At 39.8% G+C, this 25354-nt stretch overlaps 1 protein-coding gene across 3 annotated transcripts in view; it reads right to left on the bottom strand.

Annotated features, from left to right (window-relative positions):
* Window positions 1-25354, bottom strand: part of ATP13A4 (ATPase type 13A4) — a 124726-nt gene that overhangs the window by 29619 nt on the left and 69753 nt on the right. For 2 of the 3 annotated variants that reach the window (XM_014545323.1, XM_005873203.2), the window contains 10 exons: window positions 22265-22435; window positions 21242-21399; window positions 20452-20640; window positions 17953-18014; window positions 14501-14651; window positions 12809-12895; window positions 12430-12583; window positions 11096-11207; window positions 5627-5751; window positions 741-904 (listed from right to left, as the gene is read on the bottom strand). In XM_014545323.1, coding sequence (XP_014400809.1) covers window positions 741-904; window positions 5627-5751; window positions 11096-11207; window positions 12430-12583; window positions 12809-12895; window positions 14501-14651; window positions 17953-18014; window positions 20452-20640; window positions 21242-21399; window positions 22265-22435 — 1373 coding nt within the window. The remainder of the gene's footprint in view (window positions 1-740; window positions 905-5626; window positions 5752-11095; window positions 11208-12429; window positions 12584-12808; window positions 12896-14500; window positions 14652-17952; window positions 18015-20451; window positions 20641-21241; window positions 21400-22264; window positions 22436-25354) is intronic. The other variant, XM_014545324.1, reaches the window with a different exon arrangement.

Genomic DNA, 25354 nt, shown 5'->3' with positions numbered 1-25354 from the left:
GGGGTCTCTCTGTAAAAGTCAAACTCCAGTCCTGATTCCTCAGAGAAGCACTTTCTCTTTGCTAGATCAATCTTTGCACATCACAGGCTCTATAGTAAATAGGAGAATAACACTTACTCATGTCCTGTTCTCATCCTGATTTGATCTCGGTGAGTCCCAGAGAAGAGCACATTTCACACATTTCAAGTGTAAAATACAAAAGCACTGTAGCTTAACAAATCTCTCCCTGAAGTGAGAACTTACAGGTTTTTTTTTTCTTAAAGAATTAATATTGTTCCACAAGGACACAATAGAAATAGGATACTGACAAGATTGGAGATAAATGAATAACACTTCTTCCCTACCCTGAAGATACAGTCTAATTTTCCATTTCACACAGTGGTATCTCTCCTAGGGATTACATCCCCTTTGAACTCAACAGGGTGGCTGGCAAGCATGGCAAAAACGGGAAGTTGGAGTCAGAGCCCCCTTACTATATTCTTTCTCATACAGAGACAAAAACTTTTTAAGTTTAAAAGAATGGATTCTTTCCAGCACCCATGAATGCACTGTACCTTAAAGCTCAGTTGGAAGGATATGGGAAACTGATATAATTGAGCACTTCACACTGCATGTGTGAAGATTTGGAGAAGTATGTTGACCCTAGGTCACCTGTACACCTCTGCCAGTCAAAGCTGCTCAGTTACCCACACTGTGAAGCAAGTTAGATAATATGGCTGAAAGTCTGTTTTTAAGAATACCTGATTCCCATATGCAGTGGGCTTCTTCTCTTCTACTAATTTCCAAGATATGGATGCTGATGAGGACCCAGTACTTTCACTCGCTTCAATGAGAATGACTTTCTGGCCTTCGGAAACCATTCCAGAATTTCTGGCCACTGTTATTGCAGTCTGAAGATTGTCACCTAGAAGAAAGGAAGACCATCCTAACATGAGGTTGAAGAGATAGGACAAATTCTTAGAGGGCCTGGAAAACTAGGATAAGGAGTCAAGTCTTGATTATAGGTGTGAAGAGACATAACCTCTAAGGCAGCGGTTCTCAACCTATGGGTCGCGACCCCTTTGGCGGTCGAACGACCCTTTCACAGGGGTCGCCTAAGACCATCCTGCATATCAGATATTTACATTACGATTCATAACAGTAGCAACATTACAGTTATGAAGTAGCAACGAAAATAATTTTATGGTTGGGTCACAACATGAGGAACTGTATTTAAAGGGCCAGAAGGTTGAGAACCACTGCTCTAAGGTCTCCCTCAGCCCTGACCTTCCTTGATTTCATGGTTGCTTTTCTGGTTCTTGCTGCTTTTTATCTGGTTACTTCATATATTTTTGTAATAGAGTAAGAAATTCTAATTTACTTCTGTCATTTTTTAACAGCTTGGTAAACATTTAGTAAGAATCTACTGACAACAATGGAAAACTGAGAAAAAATACAAAGAGCAACTACCCAAGGACCTTGAAAGTAAACATAAGCAGGTAGAATATGAAAGAGAGTCAAATTTGGAGAAACAATCTACCAGGTACTAAGATTCTCAGCTTTTTTTCTTTTTCCTTTCACATATTTAACCCTAGAGCTGTGCAGGTAGCAAAATATCTGAGAAACTAGCCTCTCTGGCCAGAAGAACTAGGAAAAGGGGTGCCTGGGGCTGGAGAGTTATGAGGGAAATCCCGGAAAAGAAAGTCCTAGATAAGGAGACAAATTCAGTATGTGAACTATGTAAGTCCCCAGCCCAACTCAGAGCTGTGCACATGCAGAACAAACCCAAAGAAGAATAACAAAGGCAATATTAATCATCTCCAATATTTCTGAGTTTTTCTTGCCAAACCCAAAATCATTTTTCAGAGAATTTTAACAGTATCCAAAATCTCAAAAAATCATATTTGGAATATTTAGGATACTCAATATACAAAAAAACCTGAAAGTCTGGCCAATTCTCAAGAAAAGGTAATCAACAATTGCCTGTCCCAAAATAACCCAGTTGTTGTAACTATTACACTGGTTTTAAAGGAGCTATTGTAAGCCTCCTCCACATTAATCCTCTTAAAATAAATGACAAGATAGAAGTCCTCAACAGAAAGAAGTATCTCTATTTATAAAAGCCTAAGCAACCGAATGACCAAATGACCGATTGCTGTGACACACACTGACCACCAGGGGACAGACACTCAACACACAGGATCGGGCTCCCTGCTGTCTAGATCGGGCCTGTGGGGATTGGACCAAAACTGGCTATCTGACATCCCTGAGGGGTCCTGGATTGCGAGAGGGTGCAGGTCAGGCTGAGGGACCCCCACCGGCACGAATCTATGCACCAGGCCTCTAGTATATTCTATAAAAAAGAACCAAGTAGCTACTTTAGAACTAAACAATATAATAACTGAAATTTTAAACATTCACTGTATGCACTCAACAATAGAATGGCAATGAGGAAAAGAGTCAATGAATTTGAATATAGAACCATATAAATTATACAATTTGAAGAACAGAGAGAAAAATCTTAAAATAAAATAAAAGAGATTGAAAAAATATTAAGAAGACTCACATTTTTGTCATTAAAGTCCTCCAAAAAGAGGAGAAAGAAACTGGAATAGGAAAATTATTTTTGAAAAAATAATAGCAGAAAACTTCCTAATGTGTTTACAAATTTAAATTCACAGATTCAAGAAGCTCAGTGAACAACTCAGTGAGAACCACATCCAGACACATAATCAAACTGCTGAAAACAAAAGATAAAGAAAATGTCTTAGAAGCAGCTAGGAAAAGAAAACCAATACAGTATATATAAAAAAATATGAGTCTAATGAAAATTATCACAGATTTCTGATTAAAAACTATGGAGGCAGGATGACAGTAGAATGACATCTTTAAAGTACAGAAAGAAAAAAAACTATAAGCTCAGACTCCTTTAGCTAATGAAAATATCCTTTAGGAATAAAGTAAAAATAAAGACATTAAATAAAGAGAAACTAAGATAATTTTTGCTAGAGAACATGCTCAAAACGAAATGCTAAACGAAATTCTTTTAATTTTTAAATGTTTTTATTGATTTCAGAGAGAGGAATGGAGATGGAGAGATATAACATCAATGATGAAAGAGAATCATTGATCAGCTGTCTCCTGCATGCCCCCCACTGGGTATCGAGCCCACAACCTGGGCATGTGTCCTGACTGGGAATCAAACCGTGACTTCTAGGTTCATGGGTGGACACTCAACCACTGAGCCACACCAACTTGGCTAAAAGAAAGTCTCTAAACTAAAAAGAAATGATACTTAGAATATGAAGAATAAAAACATAGCAACAGAAATAATAAAATTTGGGGTAAATATAAGTCTATTTTTCTTCATTTATGTTCTTTAATTCTTGACTGTTGAAAGTAAAAAATGTAACATTGCCTGGTGGAGTTTTCATTGTCATATACATGACAACTATAAAGGAACGAAGGTAAAGAACACTTCTGGTTGTAAGGCTTCTTGAAAGGGTAGGTACAGATATTGTCATTTTTAGAGCTACTGAACAATAAATAATATAAGATCTGGATCGCTATCCTTAACACAGGTTTCTACCAAAACTTTATGAGGATCCTCAAAAGTCTAAGTGGTGGGAAGGAGATGCTGTACCCTCAGGTTGAGAGCTAAGAGGTTTCCTCTACCTGCCTCGGCAGGACATCAGCAGCTGTTCTGCTTTGCAATGCAAGCCCCTTTTGCATCTACCAGCCACTGGAATTCTACTGTTTAGAATATGCAACCGAGGCCTGAGTCTCAGACATTTGACAAAGCTACATAACAACCTATTTATGAAACCCCAGCAGCTAAATAAGAAAAGATAAGGAGAAACAGTCAGAATACATGATTGGTAAAGTAGAGTAGCTGCAGGAGACAGATTAAAACTGCACTAAAAAATATAAATTTTAAAAAGTTTAAAACCACTCACAAAACATGATTTAAGAACTTAATTCAGCAGGTGATTTAGGGAAGATAATAGTCATTTTTGAGACCTGAGCTTGTGGTTTAAATAAACTGGGTACAAAAAAAAAATCTTAAAGCACAAAGCATAATTATAAAAACATATCCGCTAAAAGAAAAAAGATAATAAACTGAGAGGGTATATGCAGGGGGCCTGTCATATGAATAATAGAAACTCTAAAAGGGAAATAGGAAAGGTAAAGAATAAAGGCAATAATTAAATGAACAATAGAAGAAATTTTTGAACAATAGAAAAAAATTTCCTGTGAGGAAGAAGACAGATTTAAAGTGTTCACTATGTTCCAGACCAAATTAATGAAAAAAGAAACTTATAAGCATATTCTGATAACATTTCTAAACTTCAAAGTTAAAGGAAAAGTATCATATGCAGAAAGGAACAAGCCACCCACAGTGGACTGGCATTGAACTTGTAATATGCAACACTAAAAAGCAAAGGACAAAGGAAAGACACATACAGATTATTAAGAAAAAAAGGATTGTAACCCAAAAATTCTATACTCATTCAACTGTCAGAGCAAAGAGATATTCCAGGCTATGTAAGAAATCGGAGAGCATATCATCGTTCTATCTTGTCCAAGGACAATTCTTGAGAAAAATATTATAACCAAGCAAGGGAAGAAACAGAACAGAAATTTAATATGAGGGAAGAAGTAAAGAGGGAGGGTAATCAACCCTTGTTTCTCCATAAGTCTAAATGATTAAGGATAGATTATGAGAACGTGAATATAGTGCTAAATATTTTTGAAACAGAGGCATCATAATGTAGGGGATATTTTAATAAGTAATAAATTAACTCAGCAACACCTAAAAGTTGGATAGAGGGACTGGAAAGGGAGAGAGTAAACATTGTCCAAAAGTCTCTTGGATAGTGGAGATGGGAATAGGAGAAGGGAAAATAAAAATATTCTAGAGTTCCCAACAGTAGAATTGGGTTCAGGGGATGTGGGGTAGAGAAATATTCTATCTTGGTAACACAATTAATAGAGTTGAATGTGTCTATGAGATCAGGGAAAGGGAAGCCACACTTAAAAAATATGAATGCATTAGGAAATCATTTCTTCTCCATTCAGAAGCATTCATTAGGAAATTTCACACATTTGCATGATCTTTCTTCACTTCTCCCTTATTTGTGTGATTTGGGGCTTAGGAGTAGAAGTAGAGAGGACAGCATTGTTTTTAAATCTGCAGAACATTATTGGTGGGTTTTGAGTGCAGTTTACAGATCATGTTGACTAAGCATTCTTTTTCTCCTAATATTTGACAATGAAATCATCATCTTTGCATGGCTTATATCTTCTCATTCAAGTGATATTTCAAGTGTCTCCTCCCAGATAAGACACCTCATCCAAGGTATCCAGTTGGACACTTTGCCACATCACCCTTTTTTGTTTTATGTACCTCATAACACTCATTACTAGCCATTTATTTGATTTTTTGATTGCCAATTTATTGATTGACTTTCTATCTCATCCCACCTGAAAGTAAGCTCAGTGAGAACAATAACGTTGCCTTTTTGTTGCCCATCTCCAGCACTAGAATGGTGTCTGCTCCATAGTAGGTAGTCAGTCATATTTGCTAAGTGAGTGAATCTCTATTTCCACATCAAATTCTTACTGCTTTCTACTGTTTTTTATATACCTGTGATCATTACTGTCCTTATCCGGGCTGAGATGAGCTCTTCCAGGACAGGTTTTGTCTCTTCCTTCAATCGATTCTCCAAGATCAGCAATCCCAGAAATATCAGGTCTGCTTCTACCTGGTCCCTGGAAATATATATATATAAAATGATTGAACAGAAATAACATGTCATAGTCCTTCTTACAGTTAGCAAACAAAAATAAAGACAAACATCTTTTTTGTTAGAGTGGTACTGACTCACTCATTCAAGCATCATTCCCAAGGTACTGAATATGTGCTAGGAACTATCCAGACAGGAAGGGGACATAAGGATACTGAGACATTTCCTCTGACTAAATCAAGAAGAAGAGAGAGTACTTATTAAGCAAAAAATTGGCTTTAACCTTTGTAGAAAATGACCTAAATGGCCACAAAGGTCTCTTCCATCTGCTGCAGTGATTTTCATTACCTCACTGCTGGCAATCACCAGAGAGGAGTTCTACGTCTGGTACAAAGCATCATGAAAAAAAAGTGAGGAACAAGAAAAATATAAAATGCCAGTTCTTCTAGAAACCAACGCTATAATCAATATCATTTTACTCCCAAGGGTAGAGGTCATAATCTCAAAAACGTAGTCTCTCTTTAAAGTCCACTCTCCCCCCTCTATCTGTCAGCTGGGTAGCATTGCTCTTCTACATAAAGTATGAATGCTTCTGCAGCAAGTGGGGTCTCTAAGGCTCCCATTCACTGCACGGACATTTCCAAGACATTCCAGAGGACCAAGTGCAGGGGCATGCATTTGGGGTTGGGGGCTGAAAGATTCTTCCAAGATTCATTTATCTGAGACTCAGACACCTCTAGTAGACACAAGAGCAAGACATCAGCATGGCCTATATCTAGCTGAAATACAGATGAAAGCAATATCCAGAAAAGCCACTTTACCTTGCTGGCTATGTGTGCCTCACATTGGCCAGGGGCATGATGCTCACAAAACACTGCTAACACATCCAGAGTGGCAGGGAGTGGACACAATTGGAACTACTCATCTCAAAGTAGGCTTGGAAGGATAACATTTCCTATTCTGAGCCTGACATTTAACTCTCTCCACAATCGGATTCTACAGTGTTTTTTTCAGGTTCATCTATCACTAAATTCTTCATCCACCCTAATCTCTAGCCAAATAGGGCCACGCACCATGGGTATGCTCTGTATTCAACCATCTTTAAACATTTGCTCTAGACTGCCAGAGACATTCTTTCTTATTTCATGAAAAAGGTTATTATATGTTCCTCCTGGTCTGTCATTGAAATCTTTCCTATATTTTGAGGCCAAATGCACATACAACTTCCTATATAGGCTCCCTAGATAAAAATACTTGTTTCCTCAGTATATTATTTCTATCTCAGATTTGCTTGTATTTTATTTGTCCATATATTATCACTCTTTTCTATCTGATCTATCTCTATTTCAATTTCTTTCTTGAAGGTAAAACCACCTGGTTTAACAACAAGTTCAACAACACCCACGTGGTACTCAACACAGAGAAGGTGCTCAGCCAATGTTTGCCTAGTTGAAATGTTCTGGTGTCTGGGGTTACCATTTTCGCCAGGCAACTTATAAAAATTCATTTCCTCTTTCAGAAATTCTACTGCCAGAGGATTTTCACAAGAATCAAAGTCAGTCAGTCTGTCAAGTCAATGGTCATTTACTGAACACCTAAGAAAGTGCAAAAATTGGACTAAGGAAAGGAGGAAGAATATGCAGAGACTATAATAGCTCCTGACTCCAGAGATTCCACGTTCAGTCAGGAGGACAAGATCAGACTTGACCACTTTGGTCATATAGAGGGCTTGGAAAGGTATCATGAAAATGCAGAGTCCTAATTATTTCTGGGTGGAATGATTGATAAAGTCATCCTAGAGGAGGTGATATTTGAGCTGGTCATTAAAGGATAACTTAATTGATGCCTGATTTAGGTCCTCCAATCTTTCTAGTGGCCCTCATACCCATGCCTCAGGCTTTAGATATGTCCAGAGATGATATGACACGATCAAACCACAAGGCATTAGATCAGGCCAAGAAAATGGCCAGAGGGTCCAGTATCTGACACAGTCTTGCAGTCTACCTTGGCATTCACATTCTGGTTCCTCTGGCACATAGTCTTTGTAGCGTTCAATGAATAGCAATCAGGAGTCCAGAGTTATAAATAATTCCAGCTCTGTTCCTACCTTGCTGTGTGACCAAGAGTAAATCACTTTCTTTGTCTGATAATCTATTTCTTCTTTTGTAAAAAAAGTTAGCAAAATGAATGTATTTCCAAAGTCTCTTAAAGCTCTAATATTACATGTTTCTTCTTTTCATGAGTATTCAGTCTCAGTCAAGAAATAAAGAGGAAAAGCAGTCCCTTAAGGGGTCTCAAGCTCTGCATTTTGGAATAGCATGCTATCTTTTTCTTCTTGCTGCATAGACTATACCTCCTCCCAAAGCATCCTATCTCATAAAGAGGGAATATGCTAATTGACTGCCATGCCTCAAAATGGTGGTGCCCACAGCCAAAAGATGGCGGTGCCCAGTCCCCTAGCCCCACCAGGGTGGCAGGCATGCACCAAGTGGGCCCAGACTTGCCACACACCTGCCTCCAGAGTCCCCCAGTCCTCTCAGCCACCCAGCCACCCAGGGCCACCCAAGGCTCAGGTAACCAGGGCTGGCTGAGGCTTGTGCTGCCAGCAGTGGCAGCAGCAGAGGGGTGATGGGGGCATCGCTTCCCCTGATCACCAGGTCGCCTCCCGCCCCTGAGGGCTCCCAGACTGTGAGAGGGGCAGGCCGGGCTGAGGGACCCCCTCTCCAGTGCATGAATTTTCATGCACCAGACCTCTAGTCTAAAAATAATAAAGAATAAAGAGTGTAATACAAAAGGAGCATTGTCATCCTTGTGACTATACTTCATGTTCTTAAAATCCATGTGATTTTTAAAGGATGAAATATGCACAAGGCAGGCCAAGAACCCTCAAAGAAATTATGATACCTGTGCTGGAAGCACTCTGAGCAAACATACAAACATACACACAAACACCACAGAAAGAATGTTCTATTCAATCAGGGATTAGCAAAGGTTGGGTAAATTAACCTAGCTAGAAAAATATGTAGTGCTGCCTGACTGGTTTGGCTCAGTGGATAGAGCGTCGGCCTGTGGACACAAGGGTCCCAGGTTCGATTCTGGTCAAGGGCATGTACCTTGGTTGCAGGCACATCCCCAGTGGGGGGTGTGCAGGAGGCAGCTGATCGATGTTTCTCTCATCGATGTTTCTAACTCTTTATCCCTCTCCCTTCCTCTCTGTAAAAAATCAATAAAATATTTTAAAAAAATATGTAGTGCTGATGTGGCTTTAACGCAGGAAGGGAAAATTGATAACCCAAGATCAGATTGAATTAGTGAATTTGTGTTTGGACCTTATCAAATTTTGAAACGTTGGAATTTCAATGCTGTTGGCCAGGGCATGTACTCTCCTGTGTGCTGTAGCCCTCACCATTCCCTATTGCTCATGTGTCTCCACCATCAGTCTTTGTCGCATATACAAGCCCCAAAGCCATGAGTTTGAAACTTGTAGATATGCACATATTTTATTATAATAATCAGAAGCAACAGCATAGTATCCAGAATGTTGGCATATATCTGTCAACAGGCTCCCAGGAAACAAAATTCCATTCCCAATTCTGCCACATCCTGGCCTCAACTTTCCTCTTCTTTAAAATGTGAGATCTGATCTCAAAGTTCACTTCAGCTCTCTGACCAATGATTTGAGTGACTTGAGTTGATTAAATTACAACAAATACTTAGAGTTGCAATAGTCAAAGTGACCCTTTGGTTAAGGGTCACATTAAGCTGGCCTTGAGGAAAGTGACCCAATATGCCCAGGAATCTAATACTCAATTACTTTAGATGAGTCACTTCTGCCTCTGGGCCTCTCTGCCCAATCACAAAACGACAGGGTTAGGACACAGCTGTGATTCTCAGCAGGGGCACTACTGCCTCTAGAGGACATTTTGGAAACTTTTAAGACATTTATGCAAGATTTTCTGCAATGACCAATGCACAATGAATAACTACCTTGCATCCCAGGTGCCCTTTGAATATTTTACAGGGCATTCATGACACTAAAAGATTGTTTATACTTTCCTAAGTCAGTATAGGCTTATCCTGCTTATATTATACCACATAGCATGGTATATCATAGTATATATAATACAACTATATTATGATAAATAAACAAAATTGTTTATAGTTCCCATAGCTCTGCTTTATATATAAGCACAAAGTAATTTTGCACATTTTTAATATTCTATTGAATTTTCCAGGAATGTAAGTACTGTGTAAGTTGAAAGGAGATTGTACTGTTTTATTCAAGATTTTACCAAGAGTTTTAAAGCATTTCACAGTCACCTCGCTGACAGCAAGACTGCTGGTGCTATTTGAGACTGCAGTGTATAACACCTGTATCAGTCTGCATTGCTAGCCCCATGATCCTACACACGGTGCAAGCAACATATTGCTTTATTTTGTTTTAGTGGAGTCAGCTGAGCTTTATTGAGTTGTCTGTTACTTTTGTAATACATTGTATTTTTTGCTTTTATTTTACTATATAGGATGGAATCATGTTTATTTCTACAAAGAATATGTGCAGATTATATACATATGATTTTAATATATAAGAGGAAGTGGTACAAAATATAGTTGCAGTAAGAGAGTGCTGTTGAGCCTGACAGGGTTGAAAACAAATATGTTAGACCTCCCAAATTTAAAATCCTTAGTAACAAAATAAGCCATGATTATCTCCATAGTAGTGTTACAATAATGGCTGGAAAGAGTACTGGACATGGCATTGAAGGTGAAATAAACACAATAGTCTAAAAACAGTGGAAAATAAAACAACAGATAAAATTAAACTAAGAGTTCATTTTAGTCCTTGAGAATCCCTATTTTAATCTAATTATATCAAAGCTTTCTCTATAATGGCCACCCTGAAGCTTTTTCTTGTTTTTCTACAGACATTACTTAATTTATACAAGTCTAAGCTATATGTTTTTCATTAAGTTGTGTATTTCTTATCAATATATTTTTCAAATGTTATGTTTTCTAACTTTCAACTAATTCACCAACTATAATTTTAAAAATTAGCTACTTTTATTTGGTTCAAAATAAGGACATGACCTTAATTTCACACTATGAAACATTGCTTATAATCATATATGTGTTTTCACAAAGCTGTACAACCACATCTTATTTCACAGTGTATACAGCTATTTCTCATAAATTCTCCCAGTCATCAGCTTTGTGATTCAGACAGGGTAGAGATGACTATATCCCTGTCTACTAAGTTCAGAAGCATTTCATGCCCATGAATCCTGCCATCTATGTTGCTGAGTCTACTGCCCAGCCTGGTGCATCTTTCCACCCAATCATCCTGCTTTGTGAGAATCCTCCTCACTCACCTCATCAAGGCAGTGGTGTGGTGGTCCATTTCCAGCTTTTTGTAGGCCAGTGCTATGACCCGGAAGCCCTGTGTTGTGTAAATCTGAAGTTCACTAACAAAACTAGCTGGCACTGTTCAGAAAATAACACAAGATTAGTAGGCAACATTTACTACTCAGTTGGTACTAGTAGAGAAACAGATCTAGTTCTTGCAAAAAACAAACAAACACAAAACAAACAAACAATACCACCACATTTCTAAAAAGGTACACAACAAGTCAGTGGGAACCCACCCTAAAAATAACTACGTTGTCAAGAATGACCTCTTGGTATTCAGTGAAGCTGAACTGAAAAGGAAACATTTAAAGAAAGAAGAAGATGAAGATGAAAACAAAGACAAAGAAGAAGAACAAGAAGAAAAATAAAGGGTGAGAAATATGTATAATTCTTTATTTCTACAGTTTAACTAACATTTACTGACAGTCTGCTATGTGCCAGGCATTGGCTCTGCAGAGATTAAACTGCAGGATCTCTGTTTATTAAGGTATCAAATAGTAGACTAACAATGTAATCGAATGAAATCATTTCTATGACCCAAGCAATTGCAGTGTGCTATGCTATGGAATCACTTAGACACACATATACAAGTCTGGGAGGAAGTGGTTAGATGAAGGAAAGGAAAGGACATTTTGGCTGAGGGAGGACCATGTGCTCAGGCATGGACACATGAGACAAACGGCCTTGAGTAGTTAGTTCAGCTCAGGAAAAGCACAGGATGTGAGGATAGGAGTGGTAAGATGTATCTGGAAAGTTTAATAGGAGTCCGATCATGAAGGCCTTATATAAGATCTTAAAGGAATTTGAGATTATTCCCGGAGTCTATGGGAAGCAACCAACAGAAGAAAAGTGGAAAGTGACAACATAGTTATATTTGGTGATGGAAAACCCAATCTAGTCAGAGTATAAAGGATGAATCAGGGTAGGAGTGACTGGGAGCAGGGGTCAATTCACCAACTGTTGAAGTGATCCAGTAGAGGGAAGATGAGGGCCTGAGCTGATGGAGTGATAGGACTATGGGTTAGCAATTGCCAAGACAGAAGCACTGAGGGAGAGGGACAAATCTGGGAAGAACCTCAAATTGGGGGAGAAGGAGAATGGTAGTGTCATTCACCAAGATGGGAAATACAGGAAGTGAGAAAGATAATCTTGATTTTGGTATTGAGTTTGGCATGTAGATGAGTCATCCTATTGGCAATGATCAATAGGCAATTGGATTCATAGGTCAAGTGCTCAGGGGACATATTTGGACTGGAAATATAAATTAGCCAGCTGTAGTACAAGTCTGTTCACTTACCTGTCTCAGGTTGACAAAAGCTGGCCACCTTCTCTGGTGCACCTTTCATGAATGCCAACCGGTCACCCCCCATCTCTTGGACAATGACTGTCATCCTCTGCAGGGCTGATGAGAATGGGAACTGATGCAGGATTGCAATTCCTTCCACTGGGACCTGGTTGAGGGGTGGGGAATGGAGAAGGACACACCAACATAGCTTCCACCTATTGGGAATTAACTATTCCTCCCCCAGTCCTGTTTTTAGCAAATAAGAGACACAAGTTCCCATCAGTTTTCTCATGTCATAGAAGACACGTCTATGACCTTTCAAAAGTGTGGGCCTAATGGGAATTTCCCCTTGAGGTTGGGTATTGCAGAGTGGATAACAGATGAAGCTTACCTGGCTGGCTGTTTTGCTGGGCTTAACTACCATGGCGTGTGCCGGCACTTCCTTGATGTGGAAATTGTCCCCAGAAATAGCCATTTCCTATTTCACAAATGGAATATTTTTTTGTTGTAGAGATTTATTGATACTATGCTCAAACCCTCGTCTTGAGAAAATCCTGAGACCACCTCAACGTTTTCTCGGTTCTCCTCCCTTGGCTAGATGGAGGTGAACCAGTCTTATTTCGTCACAGGGGAAAAAAATGCATTGAAAATGCTGCGGAACTTCAAGGGCAAACACTTCTGAATTATTCATGCAATTTATCCTGCTTTCTCTGTTGGAGCATGCTGTGTAAAGGTCTCAGTCTCTTTCTGAAGAGCTTGACTCAAAAATAGTGAGCATGGATAGCCAGACTTATTTGTGTGTGAGGCAAGCACCGTACTGTCTTTTTTTATCCTGGAGTTCACTGTCATTCCTGCTCTTCCCTTTCTGTCTCATTTGAATTGATGGTCCTCACAGTGAGGTACGGCAGGGACTGTGATGTACCGGTACGTGGTTGCTGGTCAGTAAAGACTCAGTAATTGCTGTAATGATGACCCTAAATCATAGTCACAAGAGCCTTTTACCAAAGATGTCAAAATGCTTTGCAACCATCTCATTGAGTGGCTGAAAAAAAATCTAAAAGAGGAAATTGTAATCCCTACTGAAAAATACAGAAACTGTAACCCAGAAAGGGTAAGATTAGCAAAGTCATATCAGACCACTACAGAACCATGTCCTGCTAGAGTTGAAAAGGACCGTAAGGATTGTCTCCTTCAGTGGGGCTCACACATGTATCATAGGGGCCCAGAGCTGCTACAGGGACCTGGCTACAGGGGGCAGGCGTGGTGGGCTTGTGGCTGAGTAAGGCGGGGCCATGTGTTCCCTAAGCTTTACCTTTACTCCCCATCTCAATCACAGCCACTCCAACTATTCGTTTTTTATAAAGTGCATCTAAATAATGTTTCCTTTTAAGAAAATATTCCAGGTGTGGTTCTTTTTGTTTCGTTTTATGTAAACACTGCTGGTCTACTTCAATCCCTTCATTTTAAGGTCATAGGAACGTAGCCCCAACAAGAGAGATAACTTCACAGGGTCAAGTGCTCAGCTAGAGCAGAGCCAAAACTAGAACTGGGAAAGCCAGATTCCTCTTCCTGAACAACACCCCTTGCTCTTAAATCTACTTTAGAGTCTCAGTGAAAGCGCTCATGTTTCCCTTTTTACTAGTCTTAGGAACAAAACCAATATAATATGAATAAAAATAAAACTCCTGATAACAATGAGTTATCCTAAGCTTGGAGGGCAGTGATGTTCCCTCATCCCCATGTTCTAGAAAACTTTGAAACAAGACATTGCTCGTACTACAACCTGAAAATTTGGAAATAATAACTAAAATTACATAATAATTCTAATTACATTCATGCAATTGAGCCTGTGATATGTACCAGAATTTTTTAAGGGCATAATTTCATTTAATCACAATAACCCCACCATGAAGATACAACGTACAGGGAAGGAAACGAGGCTCACACTGGTCTGTCTCTCACTGCTCTATGTCCTCCATTATTGAAGACTTCACATCTTACAAGTATTGACTATCAGTGATAAAACCTGTGTTTCTCCAGCATTGAAGAAGCTTCTTAGATTCTCTGCAGGTCAGAGGCTTACCCAGTTGGTGGCTTCAAACATTTTGAGGTCCAGAGGGTCTCCCTGGATGGTCTCATCGAGGAGGATCAGAGAGTGGCAGCTGGCCATGGAGGCACACAGTGGGCCCCAGGGCAGAGCCCTGCCTGAGGCAAAGCTGTGGACCTCCTGGAAGCTAAAGGAGAAAAGGGAAAGGGCTTCAGCCCAATTCTCCATCCAAAATGGAGCTTCCAGAGGTGACTTTTTGAAAAGTAATTTAACGTGTTTTGTTACATTAGATACCCACTCTCCAGCCACCCCAAATTAATTAGTGCTTCATTTAGCCATCATTCTTACAAGAGTTCAGTGAAAATGAGAAAGGTCATTCAAGGTCTTTCCCTTACTCTTTCTCTGGTATGGATTTAATTCCAGAGGAATGAAAGGAACTAGAAGTATCGCTTTTAATTCTAAGTACATCCACTCCTGCTCAAACTCCCAGACCACTTCATTTCCAATGCCGTGAGGCAGAACAGCTTTGCCCATGCTATGGCTATTTGTGTATCTCCTTCCTTAATCCTTTGCGGCAGGGCTATGCCTTCTGTATCTCTCCAACATGTTTGGCCAATATTAGACAGAAAACAAATGCACGAGTGAATAAATGAATGAGTAGCTACTGAAGATCTGAAGAGCATAATGGTAAAGAAATATAACCTAAAAATATTTTTAAAGAGATACTGCATCCCTCTCTTCCACCCTGGCATCTAGTGTATCCCTATTGCAGTCATCATCACCATCACTTCCTGTAGGAAGTGGCTTCATCTAAAATCTGCTGGGATACAACTGCAATGTCAGGTGCAGTGTGCTGTCACTAATTCAGGGTTGAAGTCATCAAGTTCAGCCTCTGGCCCATTAGAGGACTGTCCTCTGCAACCTTGTTGTCAGTCCCTTCTTAAATGTGTAGCACCGTAGATGGTTCATAGAGCAACTCATCCTAGGAGGACTTCTGATAGCAGAAAGTGCTTCCTGAACACTGAGGCAGAACATGCTTCTTGGAGCCAGTCAGAGTCTACCTGCGCTCCAACTTCTGTGGACGAGCTCAGCTAGAGGTTCCTGTGTAAACCCTCCCTTCCTCTGAGTTTACAGAGGAACTTTGCGCTGTGCCTTTAATACAGTTTGCAGACCACTCACTTTTCTAGTTACTTCCTTAAGTTTTTATTTGTCATCGTTTGATTAAAATGTGGTCTTGAGGATCATATTATTACTTCTCATGATATGGACACTGCATTTCTTTAAATACTGCCTTAGGTTGCTCTAGCCTTTTGTTTTCGAAAGTCTCCACATCACAGTGTTAACGTATAATCCAGCCATATTTCTTGCTGGCTTCCTCATCCAAGCTTCTCTAAGAGTTCAAAACCTCTCGGCTGATTACTGACCCTGTTGATCATATCTATTATTATATATCAGAGGATTAAGTTATCTTAGTAGTTTACAACAGGCCCCTGGCATTTGGGTAAACATGTAAAAGGAAGAAGCCACCAGCAGTGTGATCAACGTGGACGCTTAAGCTCACACAAATCAGGGAAAATGGAATCTTATTTTTCATATGGCACACGCATTGTCATCAGTATGTAATTCTGAATTCCTGAGATTGGGCCAGACTCTGGTTTACACAACAAATAAATAGAACTCTTCTCTTATCCCTGTCCTTGTATTTTTATTTGAATGCTTGAGATTTTCAAACTCAGATAGCTCAGGTAGCATGCCAAAAGTTCTTTAAGTATCCAGCCCTTTTTGGAAAAGCTAAGACTTATCATGACTCACCTTTTATTAGACAACATTTAATAGACTATAAGTCAGGGGCTAACTTCTTACCTAGGATTGAATCTCCTTTCTCTCATTTTATGAATTAAAGTTGGTAATTTTGTTTAATTTTAAATTGTTATTTAAGTCATTTGAAACCAACTTTCACCTTTTTGAAGGAAGATGGGAATAAAGAGTAATGGGCTTATTAATCAATATCTTAAATATATGAATTATTTTTATTTAAATTTGACAAGTTTTATTTAGAAATAAAAAGCTTAATAAATAAGTTTGATGTCAATTCAATAGGTAGAATAGCATTCAAAAGATGGAACGCATTTAGTTAGTTTTGGATGAACAAACATATACTATGCATCTACTTGTGCACCTGGTATAGTGCTACAGCATAAGGAACACAAATATAAATAATAAAAATACTGCTCTCAAGATGTTCACATATTTTAATAAATGCATACACTTTTTGTTGAAGCTGAAATAGAAAAATATTAATGAACATGGAGTCCAGGCATATATCCAAATCTATCTTCAAGGAAAATAAAAAGAACTTCAAAAATTTATACTAATAAGAGGCTTATTCTGTATACCAAGTACCAAGATCAATTTCTTTAACCCAGGAAACAGACTTGTTTATAAACACTTTATATTCATGTTTTAATATGAAAATGTATTACACATCTATAATTAAAATATTTTGTGGATAAATTGTATGTCGTCTGCATAATGCAGAAGAATTGCTATGAACTTTTTATGACTAAAATGCTTTAAGATTTAGTTTGTAAGTGAAAAATACCTTCATTTTTAAAAAAAAAAAGGAAATGTCGAATGTTTTCTGTTCACACTGGAAATTGCAGAGAAAAGCTGGAAGAGAAGTAATCCCAGGCATGGCCGCCAGGGGGCCTCAGGAAAGGTTATGCAAATCCCCGCTTGGAGCTGAAAGCTGCCCAACACTGAGGAGTTCTGGGGCAGCCAAAACGTGGAATTCTCAGAACTAGAATACCAAGGAACATAAGTACACTGGCCCAGCTCCACGGACGTTCCTTTTACTGAAATTCATTGTACAAAGGTGAACATGGTGTCCTTCCTCCTGGCACAGAAGAAGGCTTTGAAGGAGAGTGTCTTTGTATTGTCCAAATGAGGTACACTGGGCCAACTTCAGTCCCCTGACTAATATGCTGACTGCAAATTACATTTTAGCAAGGATTTGAATGCAGTGTCAAAACTTCTCCTTCATCTCCTGGGTTTGTGTGCGGCATGTGGCAGGGGCTGGGACAGGGGCAAACATAGGTTTTAGCGCAAAATATTCGTAGAACCATTAAGAAGCAGAAGTTAAATGAAGCTATGCTGGCAACCACTGCTCACCAAAGCCAAAGCTATATTGTCTCTATTGTTAATTTTCCTAAGAAAACACAGAGTTCCAGGAAAAGAAAAACTTGTGCATTTAGTCCAAGGTACTATGTGTGATAAAGGGATTCTATGGAAAGTCACCTCACAGGTGGCTTTTGTCCACCTTTATGCAGTTCCCTCCTTAATTTCAAATGCATAAAAGAAACTGCAAAACTGTCATTCTCCGGTGCACTTAGGTCTTGCTTGCCAGCAACTGTTGTCAGTTTTGGCTCAAGTCACCACTTGTGAAAGTTCTCTACAGGTTTGGGTGCTTTTATGTGAACAGTACTCACCCATTCTTATTGCAGGGCATGACTCCCCAGACATCCAAGCCCTCCCTTGTCAAGGTGCCTGTCTAAACAGAAACAAGCACTCGGTTTACTCTGAAGATCTAGCTCCCCATTGCAAGGACGAATAAGGTCCATCTTAATGGAATAACATATGCCACAACATTTTATAGAGATCAGTGCTTCCAGCAAGAACACAGTGAGGTGGGTATCTGGACTCCCGGGGGAAGCATGGATGAACTCATCCCAGTTGTATGACCAGCAAGCACTTAATCTCTTTGCACTTTAGTGATCTCAGCAATAAAAGAAAGAAAGCCGGACCTGCCTTACATATTTCAGAGGCTTGTTTGGAGATTCAGAGGCCAGATTAAACAGATGGCAAAGTTCTTGGTAAGCCTACAAGAGCTAAAAAATGGTGAATCCCGGTTCTTATTGCAGAAGTTAAAAGTATGACATCAGAAATAACTAATGGGAGTAGGAGAATTTTCTATTGTCCTAAAGAAATGGTTTGTTATTTGACACATACTTAGTTAAAAGGTGCTTGTTGGTACTTTTCTCAGTGTAGTGTAATGATGAAGAGTTTATCTGGGTTAAAACACCAGCTGTGTGATCTAGGCAAATTACTGAATTTCTCTAAACATCAGAGTCGTTGCCTGTAACATGGTTATAATCATATAAAGTTGTTGTGAAGATTAAATGAGATAATACAATAAAGTGCTTAATTTAATGTCTGGCATAGGGTAAGAGCTGATAATAATGATAATTACTCATAATAATTATTTATTTAACATTCAAATTCTTGTCACAATTATCTTCCCACCCCATTTCTTTTTCCAAGTCCAAGGATAATATGATTTCATAAATAGAACATCTTTCCTTATAATTCTAGTTTGATCACAAAATAATGCTGAAATAGTAGCAAGAGCCACATTAACCTTTTGTTCTTGGTAGATAGATTGATAGTTCAACAATTAGATAATATCGCTCCCATCTCATTAATTTTCTGCTATCAAAAACCTTCAATGTACTGTTTATTGGGTACAGATTTATGTTTGGGAAGGTGAATACAATTCTGGAGATGGGTGGTGGTGATGGTTGCATAATAATTTGAATGCACTTAAAGCCACTTAAGAAGGTTAAAATGGTAAATTTTATATTATGTATATTTTACCACAATAAAAAGAATAAGAAAAGGAAAGGCAACAACAAAAAATAAAAACCTTCAATGACTTCCCACTGTCTAAAGAAATATTTCTTAGCCAGACATTCAAGGTTTATAAACACCCTCTCCCATTACTAATGTCCTGTTCTGATCAAAACACATTTTATTGCTCTTCAGACTCTGTGCCTTTGCCCATAATCTCCTGCCTATAATAGCTTTGTCTTGTACATATTTTAAGTATTTTTGTAATGTTTGACAACTTAAAAAAATATTTCTAGCTGAAAAGAGACCACCTTTTGGGCGGGGGGTGGGGTGGGGGGGAGCTGGCAATTATTAGTAGAAGAGACAGCAAGGAACTCAGGCAAGAGCACATCTTTGTTATGCAAACTAACCACTGGGTAGCCAAACCTCCCCTCTCTCTGGTCACCCTCCCCAAGAGACAATATTCCTTTTCCTTACTCATCCCAGGGCCAGGTATCAGACAACTAGGGACCATCTCTGCAGCCTAAAGCTCACCAGAACCACTCAAATAAGCAATCGTCAATTGTTTACCCTGCCTTATCTTGCATTTCCTGCAGAAATCCCAATAAAGGCCATGGCCTAAGCACTCCCCTCACTCCTGCTTTGCTTCCTGATCCAAACCTGGCATGCTTCCTGTGGCCTTGCCTGGTGAACTATGCCTCTTCCTTCCAGAGGGAATGTGAATAACATTGACCTTTCCCTGTCATCACTCAGTCACCATTATAAATTAAAACCTAGACACAAAACCACCTTTCATTTCCACCTTACCCTCTCACAGCTTCCATCTTTACTCCAGCATATGTGTAGACAGACTAGAAGAATATCTTCAAGAGAAGGTAGAATAAGAAGCTGGCTGGGAGTAACTGCCATATAATCAAGGATAACTTTAAATAAAGTCTTCCTTTTTCATTCGTTCATTCATTCATTCACTCACTCATTCATTCAATAAGTATTTACTGAGTACTGACTATGCCAAGCACTATTCTTAACATTAGGGATACAATAGTAATCACAGTAAAAGATTTAAATTTTATTTTCTGAGGGTTTGGGTGATAGACAGAATGCTATTTTAATTAATTGTGTTTCATAGACCATTGGAGATGGAAGGATCCTAAAAGATTCTCTAATGCAGTAACTACTGTCCCTTTTCTATAATCTGAGAGCTCACAAGATGTTTCTTTCCTAGGTCACACAGCCAACCAGGGATAAAGTGAAGTCAGATACCCACATCCTGCTTCCTGACTCATGAGAGTGTACCACGCGTATACAGGATGACAATGACGATTACAATGGGGGTGAGAATGAAGATGAAACACACATACCTTGTCAAAGCAGACAAGGTTTAATTGCCCACATACATTGATCCTCTGGGGACTGATGCAAAAGATGCCTTTCTTCTTTAGTCTCTTCTGGGCATAGATAATGCCTGTGGTCAGGGCGGCAGGTAGAGCAGGAGGAACTGCAATTGTGATGACATCCAGGGCTTTCCTCACCACCTCCCCGGGAGCTTTCTGGAAGATACCGCACTCTCACTATCACAGATAAATCAGTCACAAAAAGCTTTGTGAAAATGACTTTTTCCTTTTTTTTCTTTACTTATTTAGATTAAATTTCTAGAAATAATATAAGCAAGTCAAGCATGGGTCACAGGGTACGAACGTATTTTGGTTCTCAATACATTTTGCCAACATGCAATGGAAAAGGCTTGTAACGATTCATATGCTACCAGCAGGCAACCATGGGCCAATTTGCCATGTGCCCTCACCAACACTGAATATCTGGGTTCTGATTAAAATTTCTCATTTCATAGCTACTAAAAATTACATTATTGCAATAAATATATTCTCAGATTGAAAATAATATAAGGAAATATTGTGCAAGAGTAGAAGCATGCTGATATCTCAATAAGCAAAATGTTTTATCCCATTAGATTGAATTGTTATCATGGACCTTGGTGATCAATTGCCTATGTTGGAGAGCCTGGGAGTACATAGGTCAGTTTCAGTGCTTGGCTTTGTTTCCCATGTTTGTAATCCCTACATTAAGGTCAACATGTAGCGTATAAAACAGACATGGGTGAGTGTGTATGTGCATGCAACAAAGGCAGCTTACCCCGCTGAGCACGTAGACACATAAAGTATAGATCATCCCAATGGTGGCAGTTGCTACGAGGCACAGGAGAAACCTGATGGCATCCCTGTAGAGCTTGAAGTTCATCGACTTGGGATACAAGATGGATCTCACGAGGTCCCCCTTTGCAGTGTTGAATCCTGAGCGATAAACACACACCCCACCCTCTCAGGATGACAAATCCTATGCTGGTGCTCTTCCAACCTCAATCCAACATTGCCTTTGTCTTCTCTAGAGACATTTAAACAGCGTTTAAACCCAAGTGTAATTAAAGGATAATTGGAAAATATCTAAGCGCTAGAATGGAAATACCTTATCTATTTCAGAGCCTATTACTCTGGCCTTCCTTCCCTCTACTTTCAGTTCCATGCATCCCAGAGACAGGGAAGCACTATACTGGGGACAGAGCACAGCTTTTCCAAAGGCAGCTTCCTTTTAAGGAAACGACTCATGAGAATGCATGCACACACACACATGCTCACTCTCTCTCTTTCACACACACATACACACACACACATACACACACACACACACACGTCATTTGAATTTAAACTAAGTGGCCCATTAAATACTGACAAATTCAATTTCTATTACTTTAGAATGTCAAGTTTTCTGTTTCTAGTCCTGCCTAGAAAGAACTCAGGATTTGAGGTTAAAAGACCTGAGTTCTGGGTCCAGCTCAGCCAGTTCCTGGCTGTATGGTTTGTGAAAGTCCACTTGCATTGTGTGGGCCCCAGATGATTCATGTAGGCACTTTTGTTTTGCAAGTACTATATATGCAAGTAGTTTATAAACTACAAAGCACATAAATAGTAATATTATCATCAGTACTATTATTTTTAAAAGGCATATGCCATAGTTCAATTCACTTTTAAAATATATAAATTTAGTATAGTTGGTTTGTTATCTAAAGACTGCTCCATACTTAATAAATTAGACACTAAATAAACTGAACAACAGCATTTAATTAAAATGACAAAATGGAAGGAAGAGATGCTGACTAACCAGTCTGCAGTACCACAGCTTTCACAGTCCTGGAGCAAGCTCCCTTGGCCTGGATAACCTCTGTTCCACAGAAGAGGATGTGCCGTTTGTAATCCGCTTCACTCTGTGTTTTCCAGGGCACAGAGCCATCCATCTGAGGTAATGGAGTCTTAGTGACTGGGATACTTTCTCCTACAGAAAACAAGCCATGCACTTTGTGAGGCAAGATGCCCTCACTCATCTAAATCATGTGTGCACTTAAACATCCTATAGTAGATGTTCGTTGTGAGCCTGCCATGGGGCAGGGACAACCCTAGACACAGGAAATACAAGTGGAAACATAGTGCTTGCTTAAGAGGTCCGGAGTCCGGAGAGGAACACAGACATATAACAAACAAATATAATGCCATGTTATAATTACTGTGAGTACTATAAAACCAAACATGGATGCTGAAATGGGCAGGAAATAACCATGTAGGGAATACCAAAATGTGCAGTTTAGAATGTGGGGGTATTGGGAATAAAGGGCCATGAGACCTATGTAGGAGCCAAAGCCTGAAGGGCCCTAAGTGCATGTTTCATTCTGGGGTGTGTGTGTGTGTGTGTGTGTGTGTGTTTTCCCATAGGCCCTAGTGTCAGAAAGGGACTGGGGAGATGTTTAATTGTTTTATTAGATTAGAGGCTGGGCAGTGAGTTGGAAAATGACCACAAGAATCCCCACTGGAGTACCTGAGGTTTGAAATATGGCAGTTGGCAGTGGGAGTAGAAAGGAAGTGCTGGATTTGAGAAATAAGGAAGTAAGAAGCTACAAAACTTGGGAAATCCTATATAATAAAAGCCTAATATGCTGTGTCTGGTCATCTGGTCCTCCGTTCAACCAATCAAAGTGTAATATGCTAATGATATCCTAAGGCCACTCAACTGCTTGCTATGATGTGAACTGACCACCTGGGGGCAGATGCTCTTACCTGTGGTTAGCTTACTGCTGGGTTCTGGCTGATCAGGACTGAGTGAGATGGGCTGGACACACCCTGGAGCCCTCCCAAAGTCTCTTCCTGGCTAGCCAACCTTTCGCATCTCTCCCCGGCCCCGATCATGCACCAGTGGGGTCCCTTGGCCTAGCCTGCGCCCTCTTGCAATCCAGGACCCCTTGGGAGATGTCGGAGAGCCAGTTTCAGCCCCATCCTGCTCAATGCAGGAGCTTCCCCCTGGTGGTCAGTGCACTCCCACAGGGGGAGCACCGCTCAACCAGAAGCCAGGCTCATGGCTGGCAAACGCAGTGGTGGTGATGGGAGCCTCTCCCACCTCTGCCACAGCACTAAGGATGTCCGACTGATGGCTTAGGCCCACTCCCCCAAGGGTTCCCGGACTGTGAGAGAGCACAGGCCGGGCTGAGGGACCCCCCAACCGAGTGCACAAATTTCGTGCACTGGGCCTCTAGTATTTTTATATTGGCAGTTTAGAGGGACAGAGGAATTGAAAGTGGCTTCCTGGTGTCTGACTTTGGAGAATGAGCAGAGGTTGCCATTACTTATCAATATAGGAATTATAAGAGGAAGGAGGAATTGCCTTTGATCACCTTGAGTTGGAGAGACCTGTGTAACAACCATGTTGAGATGTTTTGTAGCTGGTTAGAAACTTATTTGGGTCTAGAGCTCAGAGGAGAGGTTTAAAGGAAGATTTTAGTCAGAGTTCATCACCTTAGAGGTGATATGAAGGTGATGAGAAGACCACTTAGGGACTGAGTGTAAGGTAAGAAGAGAAAAGAACCAGGACATAGCAGCAACAATCAAAGAGATGGGGGAAGAGGAACAGCACAAGAAGCTGACCAGCTTGGTTGGTGGTAGAAGAACTCAGAGAGACAGTGTTGCCTTGGAAAGTTAGGGAGAAGAGAATTTTCAGAAGAAAGAGGTGGTGAGAATAGTCAAAACCAGCAGAGAGGTCAATAAAAAGAGAAATTTAAAGAATCCATTGGGTCCTGCCAGCATGGCTCAGTGGTTGAGCATTGACCTATAAACCAAGAGGTCATGGTTCAATTCCCTGTCAGGGTACATGCCCAGGTTATGAGTTCGATCCCCAGTGGGGGCTGTGCAAGAGGCAGCCGATCAATGATTCTCCTCATCATTGATGTTTTTATCTCTCTCCCTCTTCCTTCTTCTCTGAAATCAATTATAATATATTTTTTTTAAATATATATTAATTTTTTTTAAAGAATACATTGGATTTGGCGATTGAGACACTAGTGACTTTGGCCAGTGAAGGGAGAGGGGCAGGTTGCAGTGGGTTGAAGTGCAAACACAGGAGGTAAATGAAGTTGTGAAAGTAGCAATGGCTTCTGAGGAACAAAGCTTGTAAAACTTCCACTGGTGATGCTGAGTGCGCAGTATAAAGTCAGACACATGTTCCTGTATGCTAGGGCCACTTGGCATTGCAAAAGTCTGAGCACTAAGGGATGTTTATAAATGTATGGATTCCTTAGGAAAAGGAAACAGACCTGCCATGTTTTCTTTGCTTTTTTTGTTTGTTTCGGTAAGTTCACATAGGAGTGAGGTGTGTCTTTGTTTCTATTTCATACCTTTCTGACAAGTGGATTTGACTTGGACTTTAATGGGAACCAAGGATGTCAGTGTGTATTCACAGCCTCCTGTTTAGTCTCCAAAAGACTTTATGATTCTTCTTTATCTTACAGAAATATTGACACACCACCTCCTAATAACTGCATATGTGAGTGAGAATTCAAAGCACTGCGACCTTGAGCAAGTTTCTTCTCCTCTCTGTACCTCAGTTTTCTTATCAATGAGATGCAATGACCTCTAGGGACCTGCCCAGCTCCAGCATGCTATTTAAAAATGAACTCCAGTTAGTCCCAAATACCCAGGTTTGCCAAGTCCTGCATCATGAACTTTTTCAACATTTTCAAGCCAAGCTCGGAAGAGCTTGCACTTAACTCTGTGGGTTTCAGGATGTTCTTAAATGTTTTTAAACCCTCCAAGTTTATCTGAAGACAAATTTTATATAAAAATACTAAATATAAGAACCACAGATAATTCTGAAACGTCTAATGATCTCGACGATATTTTAAAGTAAATGACAGGGTTGTAAGAACCCTTG

The sequence above is a fragment of the Myotis brandtii genome, unplaced genomic scaffold (assembly GCF_000412655.1).
Source record: "Myotis brandtii unplaced genomic scaffold, ASM41265v1 scaffold4, whole genome shotgun sequence".
Taxonomy (NCBI): domain Eukaryota; kingdom Metazoa; phylum Chordata; class Mammalia; order Chiroptera; family Vespertilionidae; genus Myotis; species Myotis brandtii.
Note: the sequence above shows the minus strand (reverse complement) of the source record. Positions and strands in the feature narration are given on the sequence as shown.